Source organism: Ornithorhynchus anatinus, chromosome 3 (assembly GCF_004115215.2).
Source record: "Ornithorhynchus anatinus isolate Pmale09 chromosome 3, mOrnAna1.pri.v4, whole genome shotgun sequence".
NCBI lineage: Eukaryota > Metazoa > Chordata > Mammalia > Monotremata > Ornithorhynchidae > Ornithorhynchus > Ornithorhynchus anatinus.
Genome location: NC_041730.1, coordinates 7,278,936 through 7,306,913, shown reverse-complemented (window position 1 = coordinate 7,306,913; position 27,978 = coordinate 7,278,936). Strand labels below are relative to the sequence as shown.

Here is a 27,978-nt window from a genome sequence, read left to right as displayed (position 1 = left end):
CAGCAGCAGCACGAGGGAGGGAGGGAGGGAAGGAAACTCTCTGGGCATTTACAAAGAAGCCTTTATTAGATTTCTGGTAGTCACACAGAACATCTGTATCTGTCCTTCCACAAAACACTGGAAGCCATTAGATAAATATTTGTCTTGCCCTCCACTCCAAGGCGGAGTTTAAAAAAATAATAACAACAATAATAATAATATTATCAATAATAATAATAATAAAATTCTCCCCAATATGACTCCCTAATACACGACTGGTTGAAGCCTTGACAATAGCATTCCCCCCCTCACGAAGGGTTAAAGAGTCAAACTGGATTCTCTCCCCAACCCAAGCCCTCTCCCCTTCCCCACAATTTAGCTCATCATAAATACTCCCTCGCCCCCACCCCCCAAACAACCCTCCCCGTAAAATCATCTCTATCTGGCCAGGCTGATTAGATGATCATGTCCAATTTCTTTAAATAAAACGTTCCCTAACCCACCCCTCAGCCCTCATGCCGCCTCCTCTTCTCTTCCTGACTCCCGAACCCATCTCACCTCTTTCCCAATCTCTCCTCTTCTGATCTCTCTATGCTGCCTCAGTTCCATCTCTTTCCATTTCTCTCCTGTCATCTCCCCCATTAGAGCGCTCCCTCTCCCATCTCTCTCCCTTAATCCCATCTGTCTCCATCTTTTGCGATATCCCTCTATCTCTGTCTCTTCCATGGACCTCTCCTAAAACTACTTCTCAATCCCATCTCTTTGTCTCTCTCCAATTATCTCCATCTCTCCCTCTTGATCCCACCCCTCTCGATCTTTCTTGATATCTCAATCTGTCCTACTTACTGACTGAACTCTGTCTCTCTCCCATTAGAGCTCCCATCTCTACCTCTCGAACCCACCTCTTTCTTTCTGTCTTCCTTTCTCTGTCTCTCCTGTTAGACATCTCCCACCTCTCACTACCTGTCTCTGTCTCTTTCTCGCCAGATATCTCCCCAACACCATCTGTAGATATTTCCCCAATACTGTGTAACTCTGTCTCTCGCCCACCCCCAGCCCCTGCTGTCTCGCCCTTCACCATCACCTGGACCACATGGCTAGCTCTGACCTCCTCCTGGCTCAGGTCCTCGGACGGGTTTCCAGCCACGGGTCGGGGACAGCCCCCAGGGAGATCTGGCGAGTTCGGCTCAGCGTCCAGATCCCCTGTGGCCCCCTCAGCCCACGTGGGAGGCTGGGACGGGAGGGAGGGGATCCCCGGTTGGGAACCAAATGGGCCTGGGGGGCCCTGAGGTGAGGAGGGGGTGGCGAGGGGCTCTTTGGGTAGGGTTAGATGAGGCCATCTCCTTACCCGGGCCGGAGCCCAGATGGCGGCAAAGCCGGGTTCTTCCCTCCGATGCTCCCGTCCACAACTTCCCTTCCTCCTGATTCTTTCCTTCGCTCGTCTCTGTGGCCCCGTCCCTCCTCTCCGGAGGTCTCTCTCTGGCCTCTGCACTGCTCTCCCCTTCTCACCTCTCCCTCCCAGATGGCGACATGGCGCTTTGGCACAGATAACCCCAGAGGGGCAGGGGGGTGGGGGTGGGCAGGGGAAAGGACGAGGGGACGGCAGGGGGGAGCAGGGTGGTGACAGAGACGTCCCCAAGTGGCTGGGCAGACTCGCCCTGGGGCGCCGCCGGGCCCCTGGTTCCTCCCCAGGCTGAGCTGCAGGGGGAAGCCCGGGCCCCTGTAGGCCCCAACTAAAGGCCCGATGAGGAGTCGTGATCCTGTTACAGCCCTGAAGCTAACACTACGGCTAACACTGTGCCCCCTCAGCCCACATAGGGGGCTGGGACGGAAGGGAGGGGCTCCCTGGCTGGGAACCTAAGGGGCCTGGGGGGGCCGCCTGAGGTGAGGAGGGGGTGGCGAGAGGCCCTTGGGGTAGGGTTAGATGAGGCCATCGGGTTGAGCGGGGAGGGTGATGGACAGCTCCGGGCTTTTGGGGCCTCGGAGTGGGTCCCTGGGCCTGCCCCCGGCCCTCCACCCCCACCGGGACGGTTCGAACCCTGAAATGGCTTCCGGAGGAAACGGGGGTTCTCATCCCCTCCGGCTACCAGGCCTCCAGACGGCAGCAGCCTGGCTTCCGGCTGGCCGGCCTTTCTGGAAGGGGGCCGGAGGGGCCGGGTGACCTCAAGCCACACTGACCAGCAGGGGACACTTAAGCCCCAGCCCCCCCTCCCCACCAAATGGGGCCTCTGGACGGCCTGGTCAGAACGGGGGTTGGGGATCCTCCCCGGGGTGGGGGCGCAGGCCCCCCACGGGGGGCGGCGTCAGAGGGAGCTCTCGGAGGCGGGGACCGGCGGCAGGCTCCGCGGTCTCTCGGAGATCTGCGGGGAGGAACGGGGCGGTCGGTGAGGGGGGCCGCGGGGAGCCCCGCTTGTCACGAGGACATTTAGGCAGCCGGAAGGGTCACAGAGGTCAGAGTCCCCCAGCAGTGAGCAGGAAGGGGGAGAAAGCCGGGGAGCTCTGTGATGGCCTCAGCACGAAGATCCGTGCGGTAACCCCGGGGCCGGGGGGGGTGGGAGGTGGTCCCTCTCCTCCCCCTGCCCAGCCCAGCATCCTCAGCTCTCTCACCTGGCTCAACGAAGCCGCGGGGGCCAGGGGATCCTGAGGGCAGGACACAGACTCACTGGAGAGGGAGGTCCTGGGTTTGCATTTCACTGACCGGAGAGAAGAGCAGAGAGACCCGGTCACCCCCAGAGCCCTGGGGCAGGGGTGGGGGGCCCTGGGGGAGCGGTTGGACGGCCAGGTCCTTACCGACGTCCGCCTCCCCAGTCAGGATCTCGCTCCCCATGGACAGCGGACGTCTGGGTGCCTCCGAGAAGCTGTGGGGCCGGGTCAGGATGGGACCCGGGGCTCCGCGGGTCTTGGTCTCTGCGGACTGCAACCGGGCGTTAGACCACACAAGCGATCGGGTCTCCCGGGGCTTGGCCCGCCCGAGGGGCAGAGGGACAGGGGCTCAGGACGCCTCGGTCCCCGCCCTCGGGGAACGCCCCCTCCGCCAGAAGCCGGCTTCCCGTCTGCACTGTGCTCTACGGGGGCTGGGGGCAAGGGTGGGGCCCATGTTCCGGCCCGTGGGCGTGAGTGTGAATGGACCGGTGGGTGCCCTCCCGGGACCCCGGCCACCCTCCCCAACAGGTGTGGGCGGGCCCTGGGGCTCTGGTTCTCACCGAGGGCGGGTGCTTAGGGGCCGTCCGGCCATCCCCGGGCCCCATGTGCACCAGGTGGTTGAAGTTGGTGGGAAGGGAGATGAACTTGGAGCGCACGTAGGGGTCTTTCAGCATCTCCCTGGAAGGGAGTGACAAGTGGGGGGGAGACAAAGAGGGTCATCACCCACACCCCCCGGCGGCCCCACCCCTTCCGATGGTTCATTCGTTCATTCGATCGCATTTATGGAGCGCTTACCGTGTGCAGAGAACTGAGAACTGTACTAAGCGCTTGGGAGAGTACAATATAACAACAAATAGACACCTCCCTGCCCACAACGAGCTCACAGTCTAGCTTCAGGGGTTCCCATGCCCACCCGCCATCCAGTCTACAGCCCAACCTTCCCGGGGAACTGGCTCAGCCCCCAGCCTGAAGGGAGCATCCCGTTCTCCCGGGCCCCATCCCGGCTGGCTAATAATCATAATAATTACGGTACTTGGTAAGTGCTATGTGTCAAGCACTGTTCTAAGCGCTGGGGCAGACACCATTCATTCATTCATTCAATCGTATTTATTGAGCACTTACTGTGTGCAAAGCACTGTACTAAGCGTTTGGAAAGCACAATTCGGCAACAGAAACAATCCCTACTGTTAATCGAGTTGGACACGGTCCCTGTCCCACATGGGGCTCATACTAGAACAGTGCTTGGCACCTAATCAGCGCTTAACAAGTACAACATAGTTATAATAATAATACGGTACATACGGCACATAGTAAATGCTTAATAAATACCACTAATACATAGCTGTAATCTATTTATATTAATACCTGTCTCCCCTTCTAGACTGTAACTCCTTGTGGGCAGGGATCTGTTTCTGCCAACTGGTTTTACAGCTGAGGCAACTGAGGCCCGGAGAAGCGAAGTGACTTGTACTCACACAGCAGACATGTGGCATAGCCGGGATTAGAACCCGGGTCCCTGTGACTCCCGGGCTGGCCTACCTGCGCTGTTGCTGCCGCTGCTCCTCAGAAACGCGGAAGGAGAATCGCCGTTTGCTCTTGGTACGCAGCAGCTGACGTCGGCTGTTGTCCGTCAGGTCCGGGATGTCGAACTCGTCCTTCTCTGCGGGGAGGGAGTGGGGGTGGACCGGCCATGGCGGCGTCAGACCCACAGGACGGTCGCACCCCCTTATCCCAGAGACCAGAACCACCCCCACCCCCGGCTCCCACCTCACCCCCGGGGCCGGGACACCCTCCCGACCTCGCAGGGCCGCCGGGGCAGCACCCTAGCTCATTGGCACAAGAGCAGACCCTCAGGAGACCAGACAACAATAATAATAGTGATGGGACTTGTTAAGCGCTTACTATGTGCCAAGCACTCTTCTAAGCGCCGGGGTAGATACAAGGTCATCAGGTCACAGTCCCTGGCCCATGTGGGGCTCTCGGTCTTAACCCCATTTTACCGATGAGGTAACTGAGGCCCAGAGAAATGAAGCGACTCGCCCAAGGACACACGGCAGACACGTGGCGGAGCTGGGACTAGAACCCACATCATCTGACTTCCGGGCCCGGGCTCTTTCCACTATACCATGCTGTTTCCCAAGCCACAGAGGCAGACAGCTATCCCAAGAATCAGCAACTGACCATTTCCACACCCACTGGGCCCCCAGTAGGCATGGTGAGCCCAGTGTGGACAGGCACTGTCTCTCTTTATTGCTGAATTGTACTTTCCAAGCGCTTAGTACAGTGCTCTGCACACAGTAAGTGCTCAATAAATACAATTAAATGAATGGTGGCCCCAGTCTGGGTGTCTGGAGTCAGAACAAGGTGAGAGGAAATGCAGGGAACATAGAGGAGTGGGATGTATGGCCTAATAGACAGAGCCCAGATTTGGGAGTCAGGGAACATGGCCTTCCTGGACTCTAATCCTGCCTCTGTCACTTGCTTGTTATGTGACCTTGGCCATGTGTCGACTTCTCTGTGCCTCAGTTTCCTAATCTGGAAGAGATAACACACCTGTTCTCCCCGCCCCCACACTTAGACATTGAGCCGTGCGGGGCAGGGTCTGATTTATCTTATATCTACCCCAATGCTTAGCAGAGCTTATTTCTTGAGGGGGTGAGGGAGCAGGAAAACTGGAGATAACAGAAGAAACTGGTGGAGGAGTTGAGACAGATCTATATTCTTTGAGCACGTGATATTCACCCTGCCCACTCTGTGATCTTTGGACACTTGATATTCTCCCTACCTCCAACCCCACAGCACTTAAGTACATATCTTTAAATTACACATTACTAATTTATTCCTGTTGTCTGTCTATCTCCCCCTCCAGACTATAAGCTTGTTTTGGGCAGGGAACGTGTCAGCTAATTCTGTTGTATTATACTCTCTCAAGTGTTTAGTACAGTGCTCTGCACATAGTAAATACTTAATAAATGCCACTAATTGATAGCTGTAATCTATTTATTTATACTAATGCCTGTCTCCCCTTCTTGACTGTAACTCCTTGTGGGCAGGGATCTGTTTTATTTATGGTACTCTACCAAGCGAATGCACTGCGTGGCCTAGTGGATAGAGCCCGGGCCCAGGAGTCAGAAGGACTTGGATTCTAATCTCGACTCTGACACTTATCTGCAATTCACTTTGCTTTTCAGAGCCTCAGTTTCCTCATCTGTAAAATGGGATTTGAGATGGTGGGACAGGGACTGTGTCCAACCCAATTTGCTTGTGCCCACCCCAGCGCTTAATGGCTTAGTGGAAAGAGCATGAGCTTGGGAGTCAGAGGACGTGGGTTCTAATTCTACCTCTGCCACTTGGCATTCATTCATTCATTCATTCATTCAATCGTACTTATCCACTTAACTTCCCTGTGCCTCAGTTCCCTCATCTGTAAAAGGGGGATTAAGACTGTAAGCCCCATGTGGGACAACCTGATGACCTTGTCCAATGTACTCCAGCACTTAAAACAGTGCTTGGTACATAGTAAGCACTTTAACAAATTCCCTAATTACTATTATTATTATTTTTACAGTGCCTGGCACATAGTAAGCGCCAAATACCACAATGATTATTATTGCTTAGTACAGTGCTCTGGACACAATAAGGGCTCAATAAATACATCTGATTGATGGACTGATCTTGGGGAGAAGGATCCACCCGCTCAAGCCCACATCCAAAATCCCCACGCACCCGCCAGTCTGTTCCTGAGGTAGGTCAGTCGGACTTTCTCGGAGCCGTAGAGGCACAGGGAGCCTTCAGGGTTCAGGGGTCGCACCTGTCCCAAGAGACACGCGGATGGGTCCGGACAGGATAGGACTGGACCGGACTGGACCGGATGGGACCAGCCCGGACCTGACAGGGGCTGGTGGTCCCATATCCTCTTCCCTGCCCCTCTGCCCTGCTCCCTGCCCCCCTCCTCACCTTCTTGAGTGGCACGGACTGGACCCACTCCGCTTTCCTCACGTCAAACACGTCGATCGCGTTCTCACTGAACACCGTCAGGTACGGCGTCGCGTACCCTGGAGGGGGAAGGGGACAAGTGGCAGGGGAACGGAAACACAGCGTGGCTTAGGGGAAAGAGCACGGACTTGGGAGTCAGAGGATGTGGGTTCTAATCCCGGCGACCCCGCTTGTCTGCCGTGTGACTTTGGGCAGGCCACTTAACTTCTCTGGGCCTCGGTTACCTCATCTGTAAAATGGGGATGAAGCCTGTGAGCCCCTGATGACCTTGTAATCTACCCCAGCACTTAGAACAGTGCTTGGTACACAGTAAACACTTAACTAATACTGTCATTATTATTATTACTAGGGAGGGAGAGGGAGCTGTCCCCTAGTCCCGCTCCACCTCCACCCAGCCCGATAAACTTCAGCCCAGCCCCTCCCTGGATCCTAGGCTCTGCCTCCTCCCCCTTGGCTCCAACCCTCCTCCTCGGCTCTGTCCCTCCCCTCATGGGGAAGCCGCGAGGCCTAGTGGCCCAGGCCTGCGAGTCAGAAGGTCATGGGTTCTAATCCCAGCTCCACCACTGGTCTGCTGTGACACCCTGGGCAAGTCCCTTCACTTCCTGGGCCTCAGTTCCCTCATCTGTCAAATGGGGATTAAGACTGTGAGCCCCATGTGGGACAGGGACTGTGTCCAACCTGATTACCTTGTATCTCTCCCAGTGCTCAGAGCAGTGCTAGGCACATAGTAAGCACTTAACAAATACCATCATTATTATTATTATCCTTGGTTCCACCCCCTCCTAAGATCCCCCACTCCCCTGACCGTGGGCCACACCCCCACCTCCCAGGGCCCGGGGTGTGGGGTCTGGGGTCCGGGGGTCAGGTCTCACCCCAGCCGCAGGGGGCCGCGGGCCAGAGCAGCTCCTGGCTGCGGGACTTCCTGCCGTTGGCGTCCACGTAGACCCCGGCGGCAGCGAAGAGGAGCAGGAACTCGCTGAGGCTGAGCTCCACCACGCCCAGCGCCTCGCACGGCCCGGCACCCCGCAGCTCCTCCGCCGCGCCCAGCGCCAGCGGGGCCGCCTCGTTGAGCAGAGGGTGCAGGGCGAAGGCCCCGGCCGCCCCGACGCACACGCGGTCGCCCAGTAGGCCCAGGCTCTGCACGGGCGCGGCCGCCTGCAGCTCGCGGATGCGTCGGTGCCGGGGCCCCGGCCCGGGCCCGGGGCTCAGCTGGAAGCACAGCACCTGCCGCTTGACGCCCAGGCAGAGCACGGGCGTGCTGGCCTGCAGGATCAGCCCGGCCGCCAGCGCCAGGCAGCCGCGGGACTCGGGGATCTTGGTGCCCGCCGTCTCGCCGCTCTCCAGCTCGCTCAGGGGGAAGAGGCGGATGCTGGGCCCCCGGCCGCACATCACCGCCAGGAGCCCGGCCGGCGGGCACACCGCCAGACGCTGGACACGCTTACAGTCCCCCACCTGGAAGATGTCTGGAGAGGGGGAGGAGGAGAGGCGGTCACCCTCTCCATGACCCCCGGACGGTCCCTACCGCCCCCGGGCCCAGTCATCTCCTCCCGGTGGCCCCCTCGGCCTCCCCTCACCGTTACTGCGGAGGTGGATGACGAAGAGGCCCTCTTCGGTGCCCAGGGCCAGGCGCTCCCGATCTGAGAAAGGAGGGAAGGAAGACCGGAGCTGAGGGTCCGCACCGTGCCACGCCGGGGGCGCCTGCTGCCCTCGAGGCCCGGGCCTCCTCCCGCCGGCCCGTTAGCAGTAGTAAGAGTAATAATAATGGCATTTGTTAAGCTCCCACTATGTGCCAAGTGCTGTTCAGGTTGTCCCCCGTGGGGCTTACAGTCTTAATCCCCGCTTTCCACAGGAGGTCACGGAGGCCAAGTGAAGTGACTCTGACCAAAGTCACACAGCTGGCAAGTCCCAGAGCAGGCATTCGAACCCACGATCTCTGACTCCCGAGCCTGGGCTCTGTCCACTATGCCATGATGCTTTCCCTTAAGCAGCCGCCCCCTCCCCACTGCCTCCCCCCAAACGAGGATGCATCTCCCCCGCCGCCCGCCTCCCGGGTCTCACCGACAATGGCGGCGCAGAGGGCGTGGGCCAGGAGGGGCAGCCCGTTGTCGTAGGCCTCCTTGAGGGTGTAGATGGGCAGGGGCCGGGGCCGGGTGTCTAGCAGGAGGCGCTGCAGCTCCCCCAGCACCTGCAGCCAGCGGCCCCGCTCCTCCTCGCTCTCGGCCAGCAGCAGGACCGAGCACAGGGTGGGCGGCACCGTCAGCTGGGAAGCCGTCACCTGGGGGAGGCGAGGGCCCGAGGGTCGGCCTGGGGGCCACGGGGGCCGGGTGCCTTGCCCGGGCACCGTTTGGGAGACTCTGCTCCGCCCGGCTGGGTCACGACTCCTTGGCCCCAAGTACGTTTCGAGGTCCGGTCGCTGGGCTGAGGGCCGACTGCCCAGACAGTTAATAATCGTAATAATAATTGCGGTATTTGTTAATAATAATAATGATAATGATGACGGTATTTGTTAAGGGTTTACTATGTGCCGAGCACTGTTCTAAGTGCTGGTAGATACAAGGCAATCAAGTTGTCCTGCATCGGGCTCACGGTCTTAATTCCCATTTTACAGATGAGGGAACTGAGGCCCAGAGAAGTTAAGTGGCTTGCCCAAGATCACACAGCAGGCAAGTGGCGGAGCCAGGATTAGAACCCACGTCCTCTGACTCCCAAGCCCGGGCTCTTTCCACTGAATCACGCCGCTTCTCTAAGCACTTACTGTGTGCCAAGCACCGTTCTAAACAGTGGGTTAGATACAAGGTAATCAGGTTGGATACAGTCCCTCATCCCACCTGGGGCTCACAGTCTTACTCTCCATTTTACAGATGAGGCACGGAGAAGTTAAGTGACTTGTCCAAGGTCACGCCGCAGACATGTGGCGGAGCAGGGATTAGAACCCACGTCCTCTGACTTCTAGGCCCATGCTCTGTCCATTAAGCCTCCCTGCTTCTCTAGGCCATGCTGTGCTGTCGGCATAACGGTTCTCACCAGTGGTGCAGAGTGGGCCCGGCTAGCTAAGCCTACCTTGGGAGGAGGGCAGCAGGTGGGTAGTTCCCAGTGTGGATGGCTAGCGGGGCGGGGGAGGCTGATGCCCATGCGGGAGGGAGGCCATTTCAGTAGCCCTGCCCCACTGCTAGAGGCCCCTCTAGGGAGGGCACAGCTTCCCCGAGGGGCTGGGTGGCCTTCGCCCATGAGGAGGAGCTGGCCCACCGGGAGCAGTGGGTGGAGAATTCACGGCAAAGACACGGGACTGCCTATTCTGAGATCTTCCCACCCCCAACCCCCTCCGGGGCCCCTAGGATCCCACCACTCACGCGGAAGATGCAGGGCAGCTCTCGGGTTTGCGCGTGGATGACATCGGAGGCCAGGACGGGGGTCGCTGAGAACTGGGGGTCCCTAGTGCCCACAGAGCAGGGGGTCAGCGGTGCCCCCACATTGTGCCCTGGAATGGCAACCCCCCAACAAGGCCTGCCCCTGCCCCAGAGGAGCTCCCCACCACGTCCTTCTCCAGGACCAGCGACCTCCAGCTCACTACCCACCTCAAGTCCAGCACTTGTGCCAGCGCGTGGCTCGCCGGGGGGACCCGGGCATCGGGGGCATCGTAAAGCAGAAGGCGGAAATCGCTGAGCGTGGCGAACATCCTCTGCCAGCCCCGGCGGACTCCCGAGGGGCGGGGCACCTAGGACGGCCCAGGTCACGTCAGGGGTGGCAGAGGGGAACCGGGCCTCCGTCCCGCGATGCTCTTTTCCCACCCCGGGCTCTAGCTGCCTGCCCCCCAGATCTCTTCCCCCAGGTCCCAGCCATCCGCTCCACAACTTCAGCCCTATCCTCCGGGGCCCAATCACCACCCCCGCACTCCCCACCAGCCCTCCCCCTCAGGTCCTGGTCCCCTGCCCCAAACTCCAGCCCTACCCTCCAGAGTCCAGTTGCCCTCTCCCCCAGGCCCCAGACACCCAACCCCCAGTCCAACTCACCGACAGATACCCCTCATAGGCCGTGCCAATGCCAGTTTCGGGGTTCACCCCCAGGACGGTGCGGAGCAGCTCCTGAGGCACAGGGCAGGGAGGTGCCAGAGGGGCACACGCCACGTGGCAAAAATAGCCACACGCTGGGAGCGGGTAGAGGCACGTGGCAGTGAGGACCGGGGGCAGAGACCCAGTCGGGCGGAGGCAGGGGCGTGGGAAGGGGGACGCCTAACAAGGGAGGGTCCTGGGTGCCGGTCGCTGGGAGGGGGAGGGAGGCGAGTAGGTGAGGGACCCCGGGTCGCAGAAGCCCCAGCGGGAAGCAGAAGGGGTGGACAGCGGGGGTGGGGGATCCTCTCACCCTCACAGTACAATCCCTGGCGGCTGAGCCCCAGCATGAGGGCGGTGCAGTACAGGCACTTGTTGGGTGAGGGGAAAGTCCGGGGACGCAGGGAGTGGACTCCGGGCTGGGCCTGAAGGGAAGAGGAAAGGTTGGTACCCCTGAACGTCCCCACCCCAGCCTGACCCTTCCCCACGGTCCATCCGCCCGCTGACCCACCTGCCCATCGGGACCGTTACCTTGGTGGGGGAGCTGTCCCCGGGGGCTGGGGAGGAATGCGGGAAGACCATCTGCAGTCCAAGAGATAGAACAAGAAACTGACCTCTCGTCCTCCATTTCCTTCTACCTAAAGGCCATCTCCACTTGGATGTCCCACCGACACCCCAAACTTAACATGGCCAAAACAGAACTCCTCATCTTCCCACCCGAACCTTCTCCTCCCCTTGTTTATCGTTATATTGTACTCTCCCAATTGCTTAGTACAGTGCTCGGAACAAAGTAAGCTCTCAATAAATAGAATCGAATGAATGACTGAATTTCCCATCGCTGTAGATAACATCATCCTCCACACAAGCCCGCAACCGTGGCATTATCTTCAACTCATCTTTCTCATTTAACCTGCATATTTAGTCTGTCACAAAATCCTGTCAGTTCTACCTTCACAACATCTCTAGACCCTGCCTCTTCTTCTCCAACCAGACTTCCTCCACGCCGGTCCAAGCACTTGTCAAATCCTACCTCGACTTCTGCATCAGCCTCCTCGCTGACCTCCCTGCCTTGAGCCTCTTCCCCTCTCCACTTCATTCTGCTGGCCGGATCAATTTTCTAAAAAAATCATTCTGCACCCGCCTCCCCATTCCTCCAAAATCTCCAGTAGTTGCCTCGGCGCCTTCTCAAACGGAAATTCCCTTATTATTCGCTTTAAGGCACTCAATCAGCTTGCCCCCTCCTATCTCATTTCACTGACTTACTGCTACAACCCAGCCCACACACTTCACTCCTCTAACCCCAACCTTCTGATTGACGACCCCTTGCTCATGTCCTCCCACTGGCCTGAAACTTCCTCCTTTTCCTTATCTGACAGACCGTATTCCCATCTGGTTTTGTTTTTTTTTAATTTTACGGTATTATATGTATCCATCACCCTTCTAAGCACCGGGGTGGATACAAGATAATCAGGTTGGCCACGGTCCTTGTCTCACATAGGGTTCAAGGTCTAGAGTTGGAGGGAAGAGGATTTAATCCCCATTTTACAGATGAAGTGAAGCACAGAGAAGTTCAGTGACTTGCCCACGGTCGCATAGCAGACAAGTGGCAGAGCTGGGATTAGAACTCAGGTCCTCTAGCTCCCAAACCCATGCTCTTTCTGCTAGGCTAGACTGCTTCTCAAGGCTCTCCTAAATTATATCCCTGCCAAGAAGCTTTTCCTGACTAACCTCGCTTTTCTCCTCCCTATTGCATCGCCTATGTTCTTGGGACTGTACCCTTCAGGCACTTTAATTCCCATCTACCCAGCATACACATCTTCTTTTCTGCTGCTTCTCCTATCTGTAATTTATTTTAATGTCTGTCTTCCCCTCCAGACTATAAGCTTCTTAAAAGTAAGGAGTGAGTGAGTAAGGAGTAAGTAAAGAGTAACATGGCATAGTGGAAAGCACATAGGCCTGGGAGTCAGAGGTTGTGGGTTCTAATAACGACTCTACCATATGTCTGCTATGTGACCTTGGGCAAGTCACTTAACTTCTCTGTGCCTCAGTTACCTCATATGTAAAATGAGGATCAAGACTGTGGGCCCCATGTGGGACAGGGGCTGTGTCCAACCTACCTTGAATCTACCCATGCCTAGAACCCTGCTTGACACACAGTTAGTGCTTAACAAATGCCACAATTATTATTCACCTACCCACCCTACTATACTATACTCTCCCAAATGTTTAGTACCATGCTTTGAACATGGTAACACTCAAATATCATTGATAGGATGATTGATTGGATAGGATTTTTTTTAATGGCATTTGTTCAGCACTTACTGTGTGCTGGGCACTGAGCTAAGCGCTGGGGTAGATAAAAAGTAATGAGGAAAGACACAGTCCCTGTCCCACAAAGGGCTCACAGCCTTAATCCCCATTTTACAGGTGAGGTAACTGAGGCAGCCCCTGGGTTAGGGCTGAGGTCAAGTTCTGGGAGTGGGAGGGGGTAGGGGCCGGCGGGGCAGACACCTCACCCCAGTCCTCATACTGCGACGCCCCTCTGGCCGCAGCTCAGCTTCGCCCCCGGATCTGCGGTTCTCCTGGGGGTCTGAGGACCTGGAGGGATCCTTCTGTTGGGGGGCCAGAGGAGGAGAGAGCAAAGTGAGGAACTCCCTCCCACAGGTGGGCCTCACAGACCCATGAAGTGCATGATGCGAAGGGCCAGACCGCACCCCGCTTCGGACCCAACCGCTTCCTGACCACGGCCGTCGGGGACGGACTCACCTCAGGGCTCCTCAAGGGCAGGAAGGGGATCAAGGAATTTGGGGGCTTGGAGTCTGAAAAGGGCAGAGAGAAGGGATCAGCGTGGGTCCGGCCGAGGCTAGGTTCCCAAGGGGCACGGGTTTGGGCTGGAGCCTGAAATCAGGGGAGCTTTGGAGGTGGGGGCTTGTGGAACAAGATGGAGGGGAAACTTTCTCTCCCCGCTCCAGTCTATTCTTCATTCCGCTGCCTGGATTATCTTTCTACAGAAATGCTGGGCATGTCACTCTCCTCCTCAAAAACCTCCAGTGGTTGCCTATCAACCTTCACATGAAACAAAAACTCCTCACTCTTGGCTTCAAAGTTCTCCATCCCCTGGCCCCCTCCTACCTCACCTCCCTTCTCTCCTTCTCCATCCCACCCCGTACACTCCGCTTCTCTGCCGCTCACCTCCTCACTGTCCCTTGTTCCCACCTGTCCCGCCATCAACCGCTGGCCCACGTCCCACCGCTGACCTGGAATGCCCTCCCTCCTCACATCTGCCAAACCAACTCTCTTCCCCTCTTCAAAGCCCTACTGAGAGCTCATCTCCATCAGGAGGCTTTCCCAGACTAAGCCCTCCCTTTCCTTCTGCTCCTCCTCTCCTCCCCATTCCCCCACCTTCCTCTGCTCTTCCCCCTTCTCCTCCCCACAGCACCTGTGCATATTTGAATATATTATTTATTACTTTCTCTTGTTAATGATGTATCTATATCTATGATTCTATTTTTCTTGATGGCGTTGACACCTGACTACTTGTTTTGTTTTGTTGTCTGTCCACCCCCTTCTAGTCTGTGAGCCCATTGTTGGGCCAGGACTATCTCTGTTGCTGAGTTGTATATTCCAAGTGATTAGTACAGTGCTCTGCACATAATTAGTGCTCAATAAATGCGATTGAATGAATGAATGAATGAATAAAACCAGAGTGGGAGGGATATGGAGGGGGAGGTAGCGGGTGGAGCTATGGGAGGGACTTAAAAAGGGAGCTGAGGGAGAGAGCTGGTGGGCCGGGGGCTGTGGGAGAAAGTTGAGGCGGGAGTTAGACACGGAGCTAGAGGGGGAGTTGAGGGGGAGCTGTGGGAGGGAGCTAGAGGGAGAGCTAGAGTGGGGGGTGTGGGATGGAGCCGAGGTAGAGAGCTAGAGTGGAAAGCCAGGAAGCTGCAAGGAGAATTCTGGCCCAGACTCTATTGTCCCCACCCAAACACTTAATACAGTGCTCAATAAATACCACTGATTGTTTACTGCCCTATGTCCCTTTGGGGAACCCAGGATGGGGTACGGTGCAGGGGGCTGCTCCTGTTGGCACGGGAGCTGGGTATGATGCCGGGAGTCCCAGCAGTCTTCAGAGAGTCAGAAAGCCCACGGCACAGAGCCCCGCCATCGCTCACCTCCAGGCCCCCGAGTCTTCATCTCCTCCTTCAGCTTGGTCAGCTCCTGTTGGAGAACCTGGTTCTGCCGCTCCACCTCCTGCAGGCGGCTGGGGAGACCGGAGAGACCGAGGGAGACGGGCGAGGGAGGGGAGACCGGAGAGGGAGGATAGCTCACTGTGGAGAACCCAGGAAGTCTAGACCCCTAGTGGGAAATCCCCATCCACCCTGGGGATGGCCCCCGACTTGACAGTCTGCCTCTCTATCTGGTCCCCAATGCCAACATCCATCCCCCTCTCCTGTTCCCCCAACTCCACCGTGTCCATCCCTTTTTGGCCTGGTGGATAGAGCGTAGGCCTGGGAGCCAGAAGGATCTGGGTTCTAATCCCAGCTCTGCCGCTTGTCTCCTGGGGGACCTCGGGCAAGTCATTTCCCTGTGTCTCAGTTACCTCATCTGTGAAATGGGGATTAAGACTGTGGAGCCCCATGTGGGACAGGGACTGGGTCCAACCCTATTAGTTTGTATCTAGGCCACTTAGAAAAGTACTTGACACATAGTAAGCGCTTAACAAATGCCATCATTATTTTTTCCCATTCCCTCAACTTCAGTGCCCATCCCCTAACAGCTGGAGCACCTGTCCCCCAACACCACCACCTGTCCCCTAGCCTACCCACAGCCCCAGTGCTATCCCTCCACCCTGTCCCCCACACCCCTTGGGCTGCTGCCCTCCAGGCTTCCTGTTCCTCCCTCCTCACCAGTCTCCCTGCCGCTGGGCCTCCTTGACTCGGTTCAGCTCCTCCTGGATGCCCTGCTTGGCCCGGATTTCCGCCTCCAAGGCCGACTGCAGCTCCAGTTTGGCCGACGCCTCCATCTTCTGCAGTCGCCGGGCCTTCCACTGGTGATCCTGACGCAGGGAGCCCGACTGCCCGCTGAGCTGCTGGCCAGAGACCGCAGGGCCCCACCCCCTCCCACCAGCTGCCCTGGACTCGGCCCCGGCCCGCTCAATGGCCCTTTCGGCCCCACATGGCCTGGCACTTGGCACAGGAGGGGCCCCGGACGAGAGAGTCTCACCGACCAACTGATGGTCCGAGACCAAACACCTCTGCCCGTGTCCTGCCTAAGTGAGGCCCGTGTTCTGCCAAAGCTTGTGCCCAGACCATTTCCCGCTTGTTCCCAGCCCCTGCCCTGCCCATGCCCCATTCCCTGAACCCGCGTACTCTCAGGCCTGGGGTAGGAAATGGGGCGAAGGCAGTTTCCAAGCCCCAGAGGTCTGTCCTAGGCAACCCACGGGGCCCAGCCTGAGGAGGCGGGCACGGCCCCCGGAGTCCAGGCTCACCAAAGACCGGGTTGGGAGAGTCTGGACCCCGACGTTGCGCAGGGTCTCCAGCTCTTCTCCCATCTTGGTGGCCAGAGCCTGCAGGTATCCCCGTGAGATCTTCTCGTCATTCATCCTGGTGGGGGGAGTGGGAGATCACAGTCAGAGCCAGTCCCCCGCCCCGCGCCGGGGCCTCCCCCGCTTCCTGCCCCCGGGCCCCTTCGGCCCCCTCTGGCTCACCAGGACAGGATGTCCGAGATCTGGGCCTCCCAGTTGCTCTCGCTCTCCCTCCGCTCATCCTCTGTGCGCTCCCTCTTCTGCTGCTCCTGCATCAGCTCTCTGGCCAGCTGGGGGAGGGGGCAGGGCCCCGGCCCGAGGGGCCCCAGAGGATGAGTTTCGGCCTCGACATTCCCTCGGCCTGGGGGTCCCCAGGACCCCCAGTGTCTAGGCCTGGGATTCATAGGGGCCCCCCAACTGTCTAGGTTGTCTGGTGGGTCGGTCTGACTATGAGGAGACCCTAAGCCTTCAGTCAATCAATCAATGGTATTTACTGAGTGCTTAGTATGTGCAGAGCTGTTCTACAATTAGAACAATTAGAGACTACAATTCAACACGATTAGTGGACACGTTCCCATAATTGGCTTACAGTCTAGACGGAGAGACCAGCCCATCTTAGGGATTTGGACCCAACACCTCCCTGTGGTTGTGGGCAGGGAATGTGTCTGTTTATTGTTGCACTGTACTCTCCTAAGTGCTTAGTAAAGTGCTCTGCACAAAGTGAGTGCTCCATAAATATGACTGAATGAATAAATGAGCTGGGGAGGAAGGGGAGGAAGGGAAAGAAGGAGAACTCACCCGATCCTGTTCCTGGACGAGACGCTGATTCTCCTCTCTCAGCTGGGACAGTGTCTCCTCTTGCAGGCTGGGGCAGGGAGAGCCAGGGGCGGTTTAGGAGCGGGTCACTCGGAGCAAAGTGTCCTCACCCCCAAGCTCCCCCTCCGTCCCCCCCATCCTCTCTCCTTGAGCCCAGGCCCTCCCCGGCCCACCCTGTCCCATTCTGCCTCGCTTTCTCTCGTCTCACCACCGGCTCAGGCCCTGGCCCATCTGGACCTTCGGGCCCGACGTCTCCTTCCTCGGCACCTCCTGCTGGCTGCTTGGGGTGTCCGTGGGCGGGGGGCTGGAGCCGTTGGTCTCAGGGTGCGGGTATATGGTCTGAGGACCAGGGGAAGAGGTGACAGGGCTCTGGGCTGAGCGCCTCCACTGCCCCGCACCTCCCCACCCCCAGATCCCAGCAGAGAGGTCCCATGACCTATAACCCCGAACCCTACTGGACTGCCCCCACTCCCCGAGACTGGAGGCAAGACCCAATCTGTTCCCCCGGGCCCCCGGTTACCTTGACTGTAGTCAGCTCCTCCCAGCTCCTCTGTCTCTGCTTCTGCAGCTGCACCACCTCATTGTTCAAAGTGGCCACCTTGGCTTCTAGCTGAATCGGGGAGGAGAGCAACGGGGTGGGGAAGGAAGATAAAATCCCAGAAGCAGCGCACACCCTTCTGGTCTGGCCCCTCTTTCTCCCCCCGCTCCTCTTCCCCTTGGGACCGTGTCTCAGGTTCTGGCACCAGTGCTTCTCACCCTCCCGGGCATCCCCTCCCCACCAGAGGCTTTCTGGGATCTGCCTGGGCTCCCCTATATTCTGGGGAGGGGGTTGCCCATTGCAGGTCCACGAAACAGCAGCAGCAGCCCTGTCTGGGACTCAGCCCTAGGTGGGTGTCAGGTTTTCCAGGCCCTCCCCGAAGTGCCTTGCTCCTTCTCCCCCCAGTGCCCACCCCTGTGCCCTTGGGCCTTCTCTACCTCACTCCGGGCTGCCCTGGCCTGGTCCAGATCACGGCTCAGCCCTTGGGCCTGCCCTCCTGCAGCCTCTGCAGCCTCCTGGGCCTCCCGCAGCCTCTGCTGTAGCTTTTTCTGCTTCTCCCGGCCCCCTTGCAGCTCCAGCTCCTGAGCCCGCAACTGGGCCCGCGCCTCTCCCAGTTCCTAGGCAGGGGGGACCGAATGACTGCCACCCGCATCACCCCAGAGCCAGCTGCCTCCCACCGCCACTCACCCACCCCAGAACCAGCTGTTCCACCGGGGGAGAGGGCGTCATCCAGCTCTGAACTGCACCTTCCCATCCAGCCGGGACTCTAACGGACTCCCCCCAAGCGCCTAGTAAGTGCTCTGCACACAGTGAGAGCTCCATAAATACTACGGATCGACTGAGGGGTTGGGGAGGGGGTTCTTACCTGGTGCAGCTGGTCCTTTTCCTGAATCAGTGCTGTGATTCGGGGGGCCGGCCCCCCACTCGTTGCATCCGAACGGAGGGCGGTTCTCTCTTTCTGGGACTCTGTGGGGCGAGGATGACCCCTGCTCCATCCCCTACCCCAGAAGCGCCCTACGACCTCCCCTCCTTTCCTCTCTGCAAGCTTCTTGCTTCCTACTCCCCAACTCCATCACCCCAGGGCCCTGGATGCTGAGAGATGGGGAGCCGGGGGGTTTGGGGTACAGAGGGGCGAGGACCCAGGTACCTGTCAGTTTCCTGCGTAAAGTTTCCAGCTCCACTTTCAGTTGCTCCAGCTCCACGGGTCTGGAAGAAGCTTTCTGCAGGGCCTCTGGGGAGGAGGGAGGAAAAAGAGGGGGAGGGGGTAAGTGGATGGTAGAGCGGGGGTGGTGGCACAGACAAGCCTTGATAAGTCAGCCGCATCCCCGAGACAGAGAGAGAAACTCCCTGACCTTGGAGTTGTCGGTTCAGCTCCATCTTCTCCTGCTCCAAGGCTCGGATTCTCCGCTCCAGACCGGATGTAGGCAGGCTCGGACTCCTCTCTGAGACGGGGCTGGGGACGGGTATTCATTCAATTGTATTTACTGAGTGCTTACTGTGTGCAGAGCACTGTACTAAATCCCCCCATTAGACTGTAAGCCCGTCAAAGGGCAGGGACTTGTCTCTGTGTTGCCGATTTGTACATTTCAAGCGCTTAGTACAGTGCTCTGCACATAGTAAGCGCTCAATAAATACTATTGAATGATTGAATGAATGAATAAACGCTTAATACCCCAGGGGTATGAGTCACACAAACTGGCCAACCGGGTCCTTCTGACAGCTTCACTGGGGACTGCCCTCCCACCCTCCGGCCTCCCCACTCTCTTCTTGCCAGATCCCAGACCGCCCCCCCACCTTATGTTGCCCCCTCAGGCCTCCCACGGCTTCCCCAGCCGGAAGGTGAAGGGGCGATGGTGGGGGCTGCTGCTCTCACCTGCCTGAGGTGAAGGTGAAGCCCACAAAAGGCAGGTGGTGGCCAGAGAAGGCACTGTGGGAAGGGGGAGGGAGGGTCTCCTGGAATGGGGAAGAGAGGTCAGAGGGGAGGAGACACTGTACCACTACCAACAGAGACGGAGAGGGATCGGGCCGGAGGAGAGACTGAACTTCCGTCCTCAAAGCTCGTGAGGGAAGGAGGAAAACCCTGCCGGCCCTCCCCACCTTCCTCCCCAACCCCTAAATCCACACCCCTCGGCCTGGGCTCCTGAGGCTGACAGGACTACAAATCCCACGAGTCTTTAAGGTGTGGCCTCCCTCCTGCCCCCAAGAGAAGACAGCAGGCCTGGCTGGTCACCCTCATAGGAAGATGAGGGTTGTAGTCCCTCCTCCTTCAGCCCTAGGGAATGCCATAGAGCCAGAGTATGGTGAAATTGTTAAATGCCTTCCTCCAGCTCCCATTCCCTGTGTCATGAATGACTACACCTCCCTGTCTCGGAGACATCAGGAGTTAATAGGAGCCCTCTCCGGGCCCGGGAGAGGTTCAAGACGGTGGGCCTGACCCAAAGGGCTCACGGAAACTGTAGTCCACAGGCAGGGGAGCTGGGGTGGAGGAGAGGATCCGGGAGGGGTGCGGCCCCCTCACCGGGTGATTGAGACTGTCATCGTCCACGTCGAAGTTGGAGGTGTCCAGGGGTCCCCGGAGTTCGGGGACGTAAGGGGCAGAGCTGGCGGGGAGCCGCTCCCAGTCCACCCCCTCGAAGAAGGGGTGACTGCGAAAGTCCTCCAGGCCTCCCCGGCCCAGGCGTTCCTCCTGACGGCACAGGAGCTTCCGGATGAGATCCCGAGCGCTGTCCGACACCTCGGGGACGTCCGAGGGGAACTGCAGGTGGTCCTGAGGGTGGGAGGGGAACGGGGCGCTGGGACACCACTTATGTCCATAACTGCAATTTATTTCTATTCATGTCTGCTTCCCTCTCTAGACTGTGAGCTCGTTGTGTGCAGGGAATGTGTCTTATTGTGGTACTGTGGTCTCTCAAGCGCTTACTACAGTGCTCTACACATAGTAAGTGCTCAGTAAACATGATTTACTGACTTACTGGCTAATTGGTTCCACCGTCCACCCACCTGGCCTCAGGGCATCCCAGGCCCGTTCCCACCTTCCTTGGGTCTCCTTGCCCTGCCCTCCCCCAGCACCGCCCCCTGCCCTGCCCCGGCCCAGACCTCGTGATTCATGATCTTTCCGTAGGTCTCCACCAGGGATTCGGCGTAGAACGGCGTCTCGCCGAACAGCAGCTCATACATGCAGACGCCCAGGGACCACCAATCGCACTGTGGGCCGTAGCGGTCCCTGCCTTCTTCCATGGCCTGCAGGATCTCGGGGGAGATGTAATCTGGGGTCCCCACGGCCACCGAGGAGTCCACCTGGATGCACGGTGGGAAGGAGTGAGGGCTGGAGCACTTACTTCCATACCGTAATTTATTACTTTATAATAATAATAATGATGATGGTATTTGTTAAGTGCTTACTATGTGCCAGGCACTGTACTAAGCACTGGGGTGAAAACAAGCAAATCGGGTTGGACACAGTCCCTGTCCTACATGGGGTTACAGTTTCAATCCCCATTTTACAGGTGAGGGAACTGAGGCTCAGAGGAGTGAAGTGATTTGCCCAAGGTCACAGAGCAGACAAGCAGTGGAGCCAGGATCAAAACCCATGACCTTCTGACTCCCAGGCCTGTGCTCTATCTGCTTCGCCATGCTGCTTGAGTTAAACAAAGACCCTGTCCCACGTGGGGCTTACAGTCTCAAACCCCATTTTACAGATGAGGTAACTGAGGCACAAAGAAGTGAACTGATTTGTCCAAGATCACACAGCAGACAAGTAGCAGAGCTGGGATTAGAACCCATGACCTTCTGACTCCCAGGCCCGTGCTCTATCCACTAGGCTATGCTGCTTCCTTGTGGGCAGGGAGCGTGTCTACCAACTCGGTTGTATTGTAGTCTCCCAAGTGCTCTGCGCATAGTAAGCACTCAATAAACACCACTGATTTTTTGAGGAGCGGGGAGAAAGGAAGGGGTTCCCAGCCCACAAGGCAGCAGTAGTCTCACAGAGCACGAGGAAAGACTTCTGTCTTTCCCCTTGAGACTGTAAAATCCTTTGTTTCTTATTGTATTTGTTAAGCGCTTACTATGTATCAAGCAGTGTTTAAACTGTGGGATAAATATATATACATCAGGTCGGACACAGTCCCAGTCCGTCGAGAGACTCATAGTGTAAGCAGGAGGAAGAAGTGACATTGAATCCCTATTTTACAGTTGCATTGTGACCCTTATTTCTCTTATTATGTTATGGTATTTGTTAAGCGTTTACTATGTACCGGGCACTGTACTAAGCACTGATATAGATAAAAGTTAATTGGGTTGAACACAGTCGCCGTACCACTGGGGCTCATAGTCTTAATCCCAGAACTCAGAGAAATTAAGTGACTTGCCCAAGGTCACACAAAAGACAATTAGTGGAGCGGGGATTAGAACACAGGTCCTTCTGACTCCCAGGACCATACTCTATCTACTAAACTACACTGCTTCCCCTGTTCCTTGTGGGAAGGGAAAGTATCTACCAATTCTGTAGATTCTCCCATGCACTTAATGCCAAGCTCTGCACTCATTAGGCACTCAATAAATAACTGATTAGTTGATCGATTGATTGTGTGTGCCTGGCTGGCACAGGGCACCAGCCGGGACTACAAATCCCAGCAGCCCACAGGGACAAACGCACAGAGGCCTCCAAGAAGTTTTGGGGTAGCCATCTCTGCCGCAGGTTTGGCCCAGGGACATGTCCATGTTCTTCGGTCCAGTACCGGGGCACTCCCTCCCCACCCCCAAACTCAGGGGGCCTCACCATCCCATCCTCGTTGAGTCGCAGGCAGGAGCCGAAGTCGGCCAATCGGATGTGCCCGTTGGTGTCCAGCAGCACGTTGTCCGGTTTGATGTCCCTGTTTGGGCGAGGGAGAGCTGGGGGTGCTGGGCAGACAGGACACCCCGGTTCTGGGAAAAGGAGCCGGGGACGAGGGGAGCTCGGTACAGGGGCCTTGGTTTGGGAAGGAAAGCGGGGAGCTGTGGGATGAGGCAGGCACTGGGTTCATGGCAAGGGACGGGGCAAGGGTGGGGCTGGGCCCCAACAGGTCAGGTACCTGTGGACGTAGCCGAGCTTGTGCAAGGAATGGATGGCCAGCACCATCTCCGCCAAGTAGAACTGCGCCAGCTCCGGGGGCAGCCGGTCCTCAAAGCGGCTCAGCAGGGTCAGCAGGTCTCCCCCGGCGTAGTAATCCATCACCAGGTACTGGCGGGGGCAGGCCGGGATGAAAGTAAAGGGCGGCAGGTCGAGGGAAGCCCAGGATGGGAATCAGGGGCAGCAGGTTGGGACAGAGCAAAGGCCAGGTGGGGAGGGACAACCCACCGTCCATTCTCTCCCCCAGGTGCGGAGGGGCCCTGCCCATCCGTAGTCTCACCAGATACTCCTCATCCTGGAAGGCGTAGTGGAGAGCTGTCACCCAGCGCCTGTCTCCCTTCACCAGCACGTCCCGCTCTTCCCGGAAACATGCCGTCTGGGAGCGAGGGAGAGGAGAGCGGAGGGGGAGATGAGGGGACTAAGAGCCTTGGGTCAGGGCATGAGGGGATGCTCCCAGGGGTGATAAAGGACTGGGAGCCAGAGGGGCTGGAAAGCGGAAGGCAGACCAGAGGTCGGAGGGAACGGAGGGCAGCGAGACAAAGCTGGGGGTCGGAGGAGTCAGAGGGGATGGACGGTGGAGGGACAGAGCTGGGGGTCAGAGGGCCGGAGAGTGGAGGGACAGAACTGGGGGCAGGATGGGATGGAGGGTGAAGGAACAGAGTTGGGTGCTAGAGGGGCTAGAGGATGGGGGAGCAGAGCTGGGGGTCAGAGGGGCCACAGGGTGGAGGGACGGAGCTGGAAGCTGGAGGTTGGAGGGGCAGACCTAGGTGTCGGAGGGGCCAGAGACTGGAGGGCAAGAACCGGGGGATGAAGGTAGAGGGATGGAGCTGGGGGCTGGAGAGGATGAAGGGACGGAGCCAGGGGTCAGAGGGGATGGACGGATGGAGCTGGGGGTCAGAGGGGATAGAGGGTCAGAGCTGGGGGCCTGATGGTGGAGGGACCAAGCTGGGGGCCAGAGGGGACGGAGGGACAGAACTTGGGGTCGGAAGGGATGGAAAGATGAAGCTGGGGGCCGGAGGGGATGGAGGGAGAGAGCGGGGGCCAGGTGGTGGAAGGATGGAGCTGGAGGCCAAATGATGGAAGGACGGAGCTGAGGGCCAGAAGGGATGGAGGGACGGACCAACCTCCGCTCTCTTGAGCATCTCCCACTTGTGCAGCATTTTCATGGCGAAGATCTTGCCGCTGTTTTTCTCCCTCACGACAGCGACCTGCAGGGATGTGTCGAGGGCTTGGCTCAGTCTGAGCTACTGCCCCATGGCCCAGCACTCCCCTCGGTCCCCCACATCATTCAGAACACTCACCTCCCCAAAGGCTCCTCGGCCAATCACCTTCAAGATCTCAAAATCATCCCTCTGGAGTCGTAATTCCTTCACTTTAGTCACGAAGGGGGTGACTGCGGGGAGGGAAGAGCCAGGAGGGTAGGTGGAAGTCAGGGCCAGTGGAGGGCACGCTCTTCCCACCTCCTGCAGCCCACGCCTGGACAGGTCATCCTGCCTAACTCTGTCCCTTCCCAAACAAGCCCCCCTGCCCTCAAAGGAAGAGGGAAGATCACAACTCCCATCAGTGTAGTGGAAGACAAATCATGCTCCAGAGCAGGGTCAAGGACTCCAGAAGCTGATGGGAGTTGGAGTGATTTATAGGATGAGGGGCTTAGATCAAGCAGGATGAATGGTGGGGAGTGCTCTCCACTTCTGCAGCGGCTGACCTCGTCAGGAAGGTGGTGGGAAGCGCCGACCATTGGAGGCTGCATCTGTGAGCACTGGAAAGGGCACTGGAAAGAGCAGGGACTACAACTCCCATCAGCCCTCGGGATGGTTCCTGCCTTGCTTATAAACTCGGGCTCCAAGGGAGCCAATGTCCTGGGACCAGATGGGATTTGGATTCTGTTTGGCCTGGAACGGTCTGGATCAAGCAGGGCGGGGACTGAACTGGGGAGAGAATGAGGGGGTGCACTCCCAACTGCCCGAGTCCCCAGGCCCGGTTCTTCTCTCCCCTTGGTGGGGGGCTGGGCCCGAGCCAGTCCGGGGAACTGGAGGGACGGCATTCCTCGCCCCAGAGGGAGGAGCCTCCCGGGGCGGGAGGTTCAGGGCTCCCTGCCAACCCCAACCTGAGGGGCAGGAAGCCGGGGCACTGGGCAAAGGGTAGGGGGCTCCCAGGGGGCAGTGATTTGGGATGCCCATGTCTGCAGTGGTCTGGGGTGGGGGGAGAGATGCAGAACTGGGCATCTCCAGGTGCCAACAGCCTGACGCTTATTCCCTGAGATTCTAAGAGAAAGGGCAAGGGTAATAAATCATTTACTGAGCCCATAAACCCTGACTCCCTCCACACCATTCAGCCAGAGGAGGCCGGCCTTCCCTCAGCACCCAGGCGTCTGCCCCGCTGGGTCCTGCTCTCCTCTCGCCCCCCACCCACCTCCCCAACGCCAAACCCTCCTTCCCTTCCAGATGCCTCGGTACTTCATACGCACTGAGAGCCGGGGGGCCGGAGGGGCTGGGGAGTGGGGGTGTGGGGTGCTGGAAAGGAAAGGGCTTTGTGTGGTTGGGGAAGACCAGGTGGGCCCGGGGAAAGTAGAGGGAGGGCGGGGGGGATAGGGACGCCTGAAGCCGGGCCCTGTGACCTCGGGTTCGCTCCCTGCCTCAGTTTCCCCTCCTGGGAGACGAGGAAGGTAAACTCCCCGCCGGCAGGGCTGGTTTGTAGGCGGCTCGGAGCTGCTCCGCAGGTTTATTAGACAGAAACCCCGCAGCGGGGGTGGTGTGGAAACCTCGTTACAGAAATTAATTGCCTCTTTCCCAGCCCAGCGTGAGGAGGGGAGGTGGCGGGAGCAGCCCCGGGGCCCCTGGGGGAAACTGAGGCCAAAGGAGCCGCTGAACCAGCCGGTCAGGGGTGGGGCCCCGGAGTGTGAAGCAGGAGCCCCCGGCCCGGCCGGCAGTCCCTCGGATCTCACTCCCATGTGTTGCTGGGGAATAGGGACCCTGGGAAGGAGGGAGCAGGGCGAGTCAGGGCAGGTGCAGAGATGAGTCACAGACACACAGCCACACACACACACACACACACTCAAACACACAAAAATCAGAGAGACCCAGAGGTAGACACACAGCCCTCCCTGCCCGGGGACCTTGGGCAAGGGGCCTGAGGGGTCGTGGTGGGGGTGGGGGACCCTGGGCCTGGGAAGGGGACCCAGAGGCCTCTGGAAGGCCTTGGCCGGCCGGCTCCTGTTGGCTGAGGAGTGACAGGAATGCTGAGGGCCCGTGTTCGGCAAACACTCTGCCACTCCCCTGCCCTCCGGGGCACAGAAGCCAGGCGCCCGGCCTCCCAGCCCCCGACGTCCCCGGCCAGCACCCAGCTGGGGTGGGGGGGCGGGGGGTTCCCACCTCTCCCAGGGAGCGAGGGCGGGGAGGGAATCTAAGGAGTGCGGCTCAATGGTCAGAGCCAGCAGCTGCAGGCAGGACACCTCGATCCCAGCTCCCGGGCAACCCACGGCCGCCCCCAACCCCACCTCCCGGAGTTCCCAGCTTTTCTGCAGGAAGGCGGGAGGTCGGAAGAGCCTCACTTCCTATTGGAAGGGCAGAAAGTGGGGTGGGGGACAAGGGGACGGGGAAGGACATAACCTTTCATCTCTCACGGCAGCAGAAGCAGCCACAACGAAGGGGTCGAGCATGTGTGCCCAACCGGCGTGTCTGGTTGGGTGTCGGGTCCTGGCATGCGTGTTCGTCTGTCCCGATGTGTGCGGGTCTGCCCATCTCCTTGAGGGTGCAACTACCCAGTGGGAGTGTGGGGGGGAGGGGGAAAACGTGTATGTCCAGCATGCTGTGGGCCTGGTGTGTGTGTCCGTCCAGCACTCGGTGGGGACATGTGTGTGTGTCCAGCGTACTGTGGGACTGATGTGTGTGTGTGCCCAGCATGCTGTGGGCCTGGTGTGTGTGTGTTTGTGTATAGAGCACGCAGTGGGACATGTGTGTCCAGCATGCTGTGGGCCCGGTGTGTGTCCAGCACTCTGTGAGGACGCGTGTGTGTGTCCAGCAAACTGTGGGACTGGTGTGTGTGTGTCCAGCGCGCTGTGGGACTGGGGTGTGTGTGTGTGTGTGTTTCCAGCATGCTGTGGGACGTGTGTCCGTGTCTGTGCCTCCAGCACGCCGCGGGACATGTGTGTGTGTGTGTGTTTACGCATGGACATCGGTGTGTGTCTAGGTCTCCGGCCCTTTGGCCTTTTCTTCCTCCCCCCCTCCAGAAAAACCCACCAACCCCTACGACATGGTCACGGTCCTAATCCCGGCTGCGCCGCTTGCCGGCCGTGTGACTTCGGACAAGTGACTTCCCTTCTCTGGGCCTCAGTTCCCTCAACTGTCAAATGGGGATGAAGACTGTCCCACGGGGGGGCCAACCCGATGACCTCGTATCCTCCCCAGCGCTCAGAACAGTGCTGGGCACGTAGTAGGCGCTCAACAGATGCCATCCCCACGCTTATCCTTACGAAGGTTTCCCCGGGAGGCGCCGGGCGGAGGGTCCCCCGGCTCGGCCGGCCCCCGGCACTGGGCTTCCCGACCCCGGGCCTTACTTACCCCAGCTGAGGAAGTGCGCCACGGTTCTGTCCGGCCGCAGGGGGGCGCTGCTGAGCTCGTGGTGCAATCCGAGCAGCAGGTCGAGGAGGCCGTCCAGCCCTCCTCCCTCCCCAAGCACCAGCCTCTCCAGGGCCTGCAGCCTCCGCTCCATCGCCCCCCGCCCCCCTGCCCTAAGGCCCGCCGGCCCGCATGGCCGGACAGCGGCTGGCCGGCTGGCAGGCCCGCTGCCCACCCCTCCCTTCCCCGCTGTCACCTTCCTCTCCCCGGGCCTCCACCTGGGATTCCCCGCCCATTGGGCCACCCCGCCCCCTGACGGGCAGGTAGGAGGCAGCCAATCCCAAACCCCGGCCGGGGGGGGAGGAGGGGGAGGCCCAGCTGCCGCTCAGGAAGTAGCCGGCCAGGGGCGTTAAAGGGTAACTCGGCCCTTGACCCGAGGCGCCCTCCGCTCGCTCCTCTCCAGACTCCTCCAGCGGCCTCCACTCCCCTCCTTGATAATAATGTTGGTATTTGTTCAGCGCTCACTATGTGCAGAGCCCTGTTCTAAGCGCTGGGGGAGATAATAACGGTGGTATTTGTTGAACGCTTACTATGTGCCGAGCACTGTTCTAAGCGCTGGGGTAGACACAGGGGAATCCGGTTGTCCCACGTGGGGCTCACAGTCTTCATCCCCATTTTACAGAGGAGGTCACTGAGGCACCGAGAAGTGAAGTGACTTGCCCAAAGTCACACCGCTGACAAGTGGCCGAGCCGGGATTCGAACCCATGACCTCTGA

The 27,978-nt window shown here is 58.8% G+C and overlaps 1 protein-coding gene across 2 annotated transcripts; it reads right to left on the bottom strand.

The window, feature by feature from the left end:
- Positions 1-41: 41 nt before the first annotated feature.
- CDC42BPG (CDC42 binding protein kinase gamma) lies at positions 42-27,400 on the bottom strand. Of its 2 annotated transcripts, XM_029060978.2 has the most exons (37): positions 27,206-27,399; positions 23,948-24,039; positions 23,771-23,854; positions 22,927-23,022; positions 22,609-22,757; positions 22,317-22,410; positions 20,636-20,836; positions 20,058-20,306; positions 19,413-19,492; positions 18,892-18,992; positions 18,687-18,770; positions 18,405-18,505; positions 17,977-18,156; positions 17,522-17,611; positions 17,210-17,340; positions 16,984-17,050; positions 16,369-16,475; positions 16,150-16,264; positions 15,569-15,717; positions 14,834-14,922; positions 13,431-13,483; positions 13,181-13,276; positions 11,196-11,246; positions 10,978-11,089; positions 10,629-10,762; positions 10,194-10,333; positions 9,969-10,050; positions 8,677-8,893; positions 8,193-8,255; positions 7,491-8,081; positions 6,580-6,677; positions 6,349-6,433; positions 4,162-4,282; positions 3,183-3,300; positions 2,770-2,893; positions 2,587-2,672; positions 42-2,339 (listed from the first exon to the last, which is right to left on the bottom strand). In XM_029060978.2, the coding sequence occupies exons 1-37, from the start codon at positions 27,354-27,356 to the stop codon at positions 2,283-2,285; spliced, it is 4,638 nt and encodes a 1,545-aa protein (XP_028916811.1). In that variant the 5' UTR covers positions 27,357-27,399; the 3' UTR covers positions 42-2,282. The 2 variants fall into 2 exon arrangements, with proteins under 2 accessions (XP_028916811.1, XP_028916812.1); XM_029060979.2 differs by lacking the exon at positions 11,196-11,246 and having other exon boundaries at positions 27,206-27,400.
- Between the last annotated feature and the right edge of the window lie 578 nt (positions 27,401-27,978).

Excerpts from the sequence above, each read along its gene's own strand:
- CDC42BPG (XM_029060978.2), bottom strand. The coding sequence starts at position 27,356 with ATGGAGCGGAGGCTGCAGGCCCTGGAGAGGCTGGTGCTTGGGGAGGGA. Across the intron at positions 16,265-16,368 it reads ATCTCGGACATCCTGTCCTG|GATGAATGACGAGAAGATCT; the intron begins GTGAGCCAGAGG and ends TCCCCCCACCAG. Across the intron at positions 2,340-2,586 it reads CCGCGGCTTCGTTGAGCCAG|ATCTCCGAGAGACCGCGGAG; the intron begins GTGAGAGAGCTG and ends TCCTCCCCGCAG.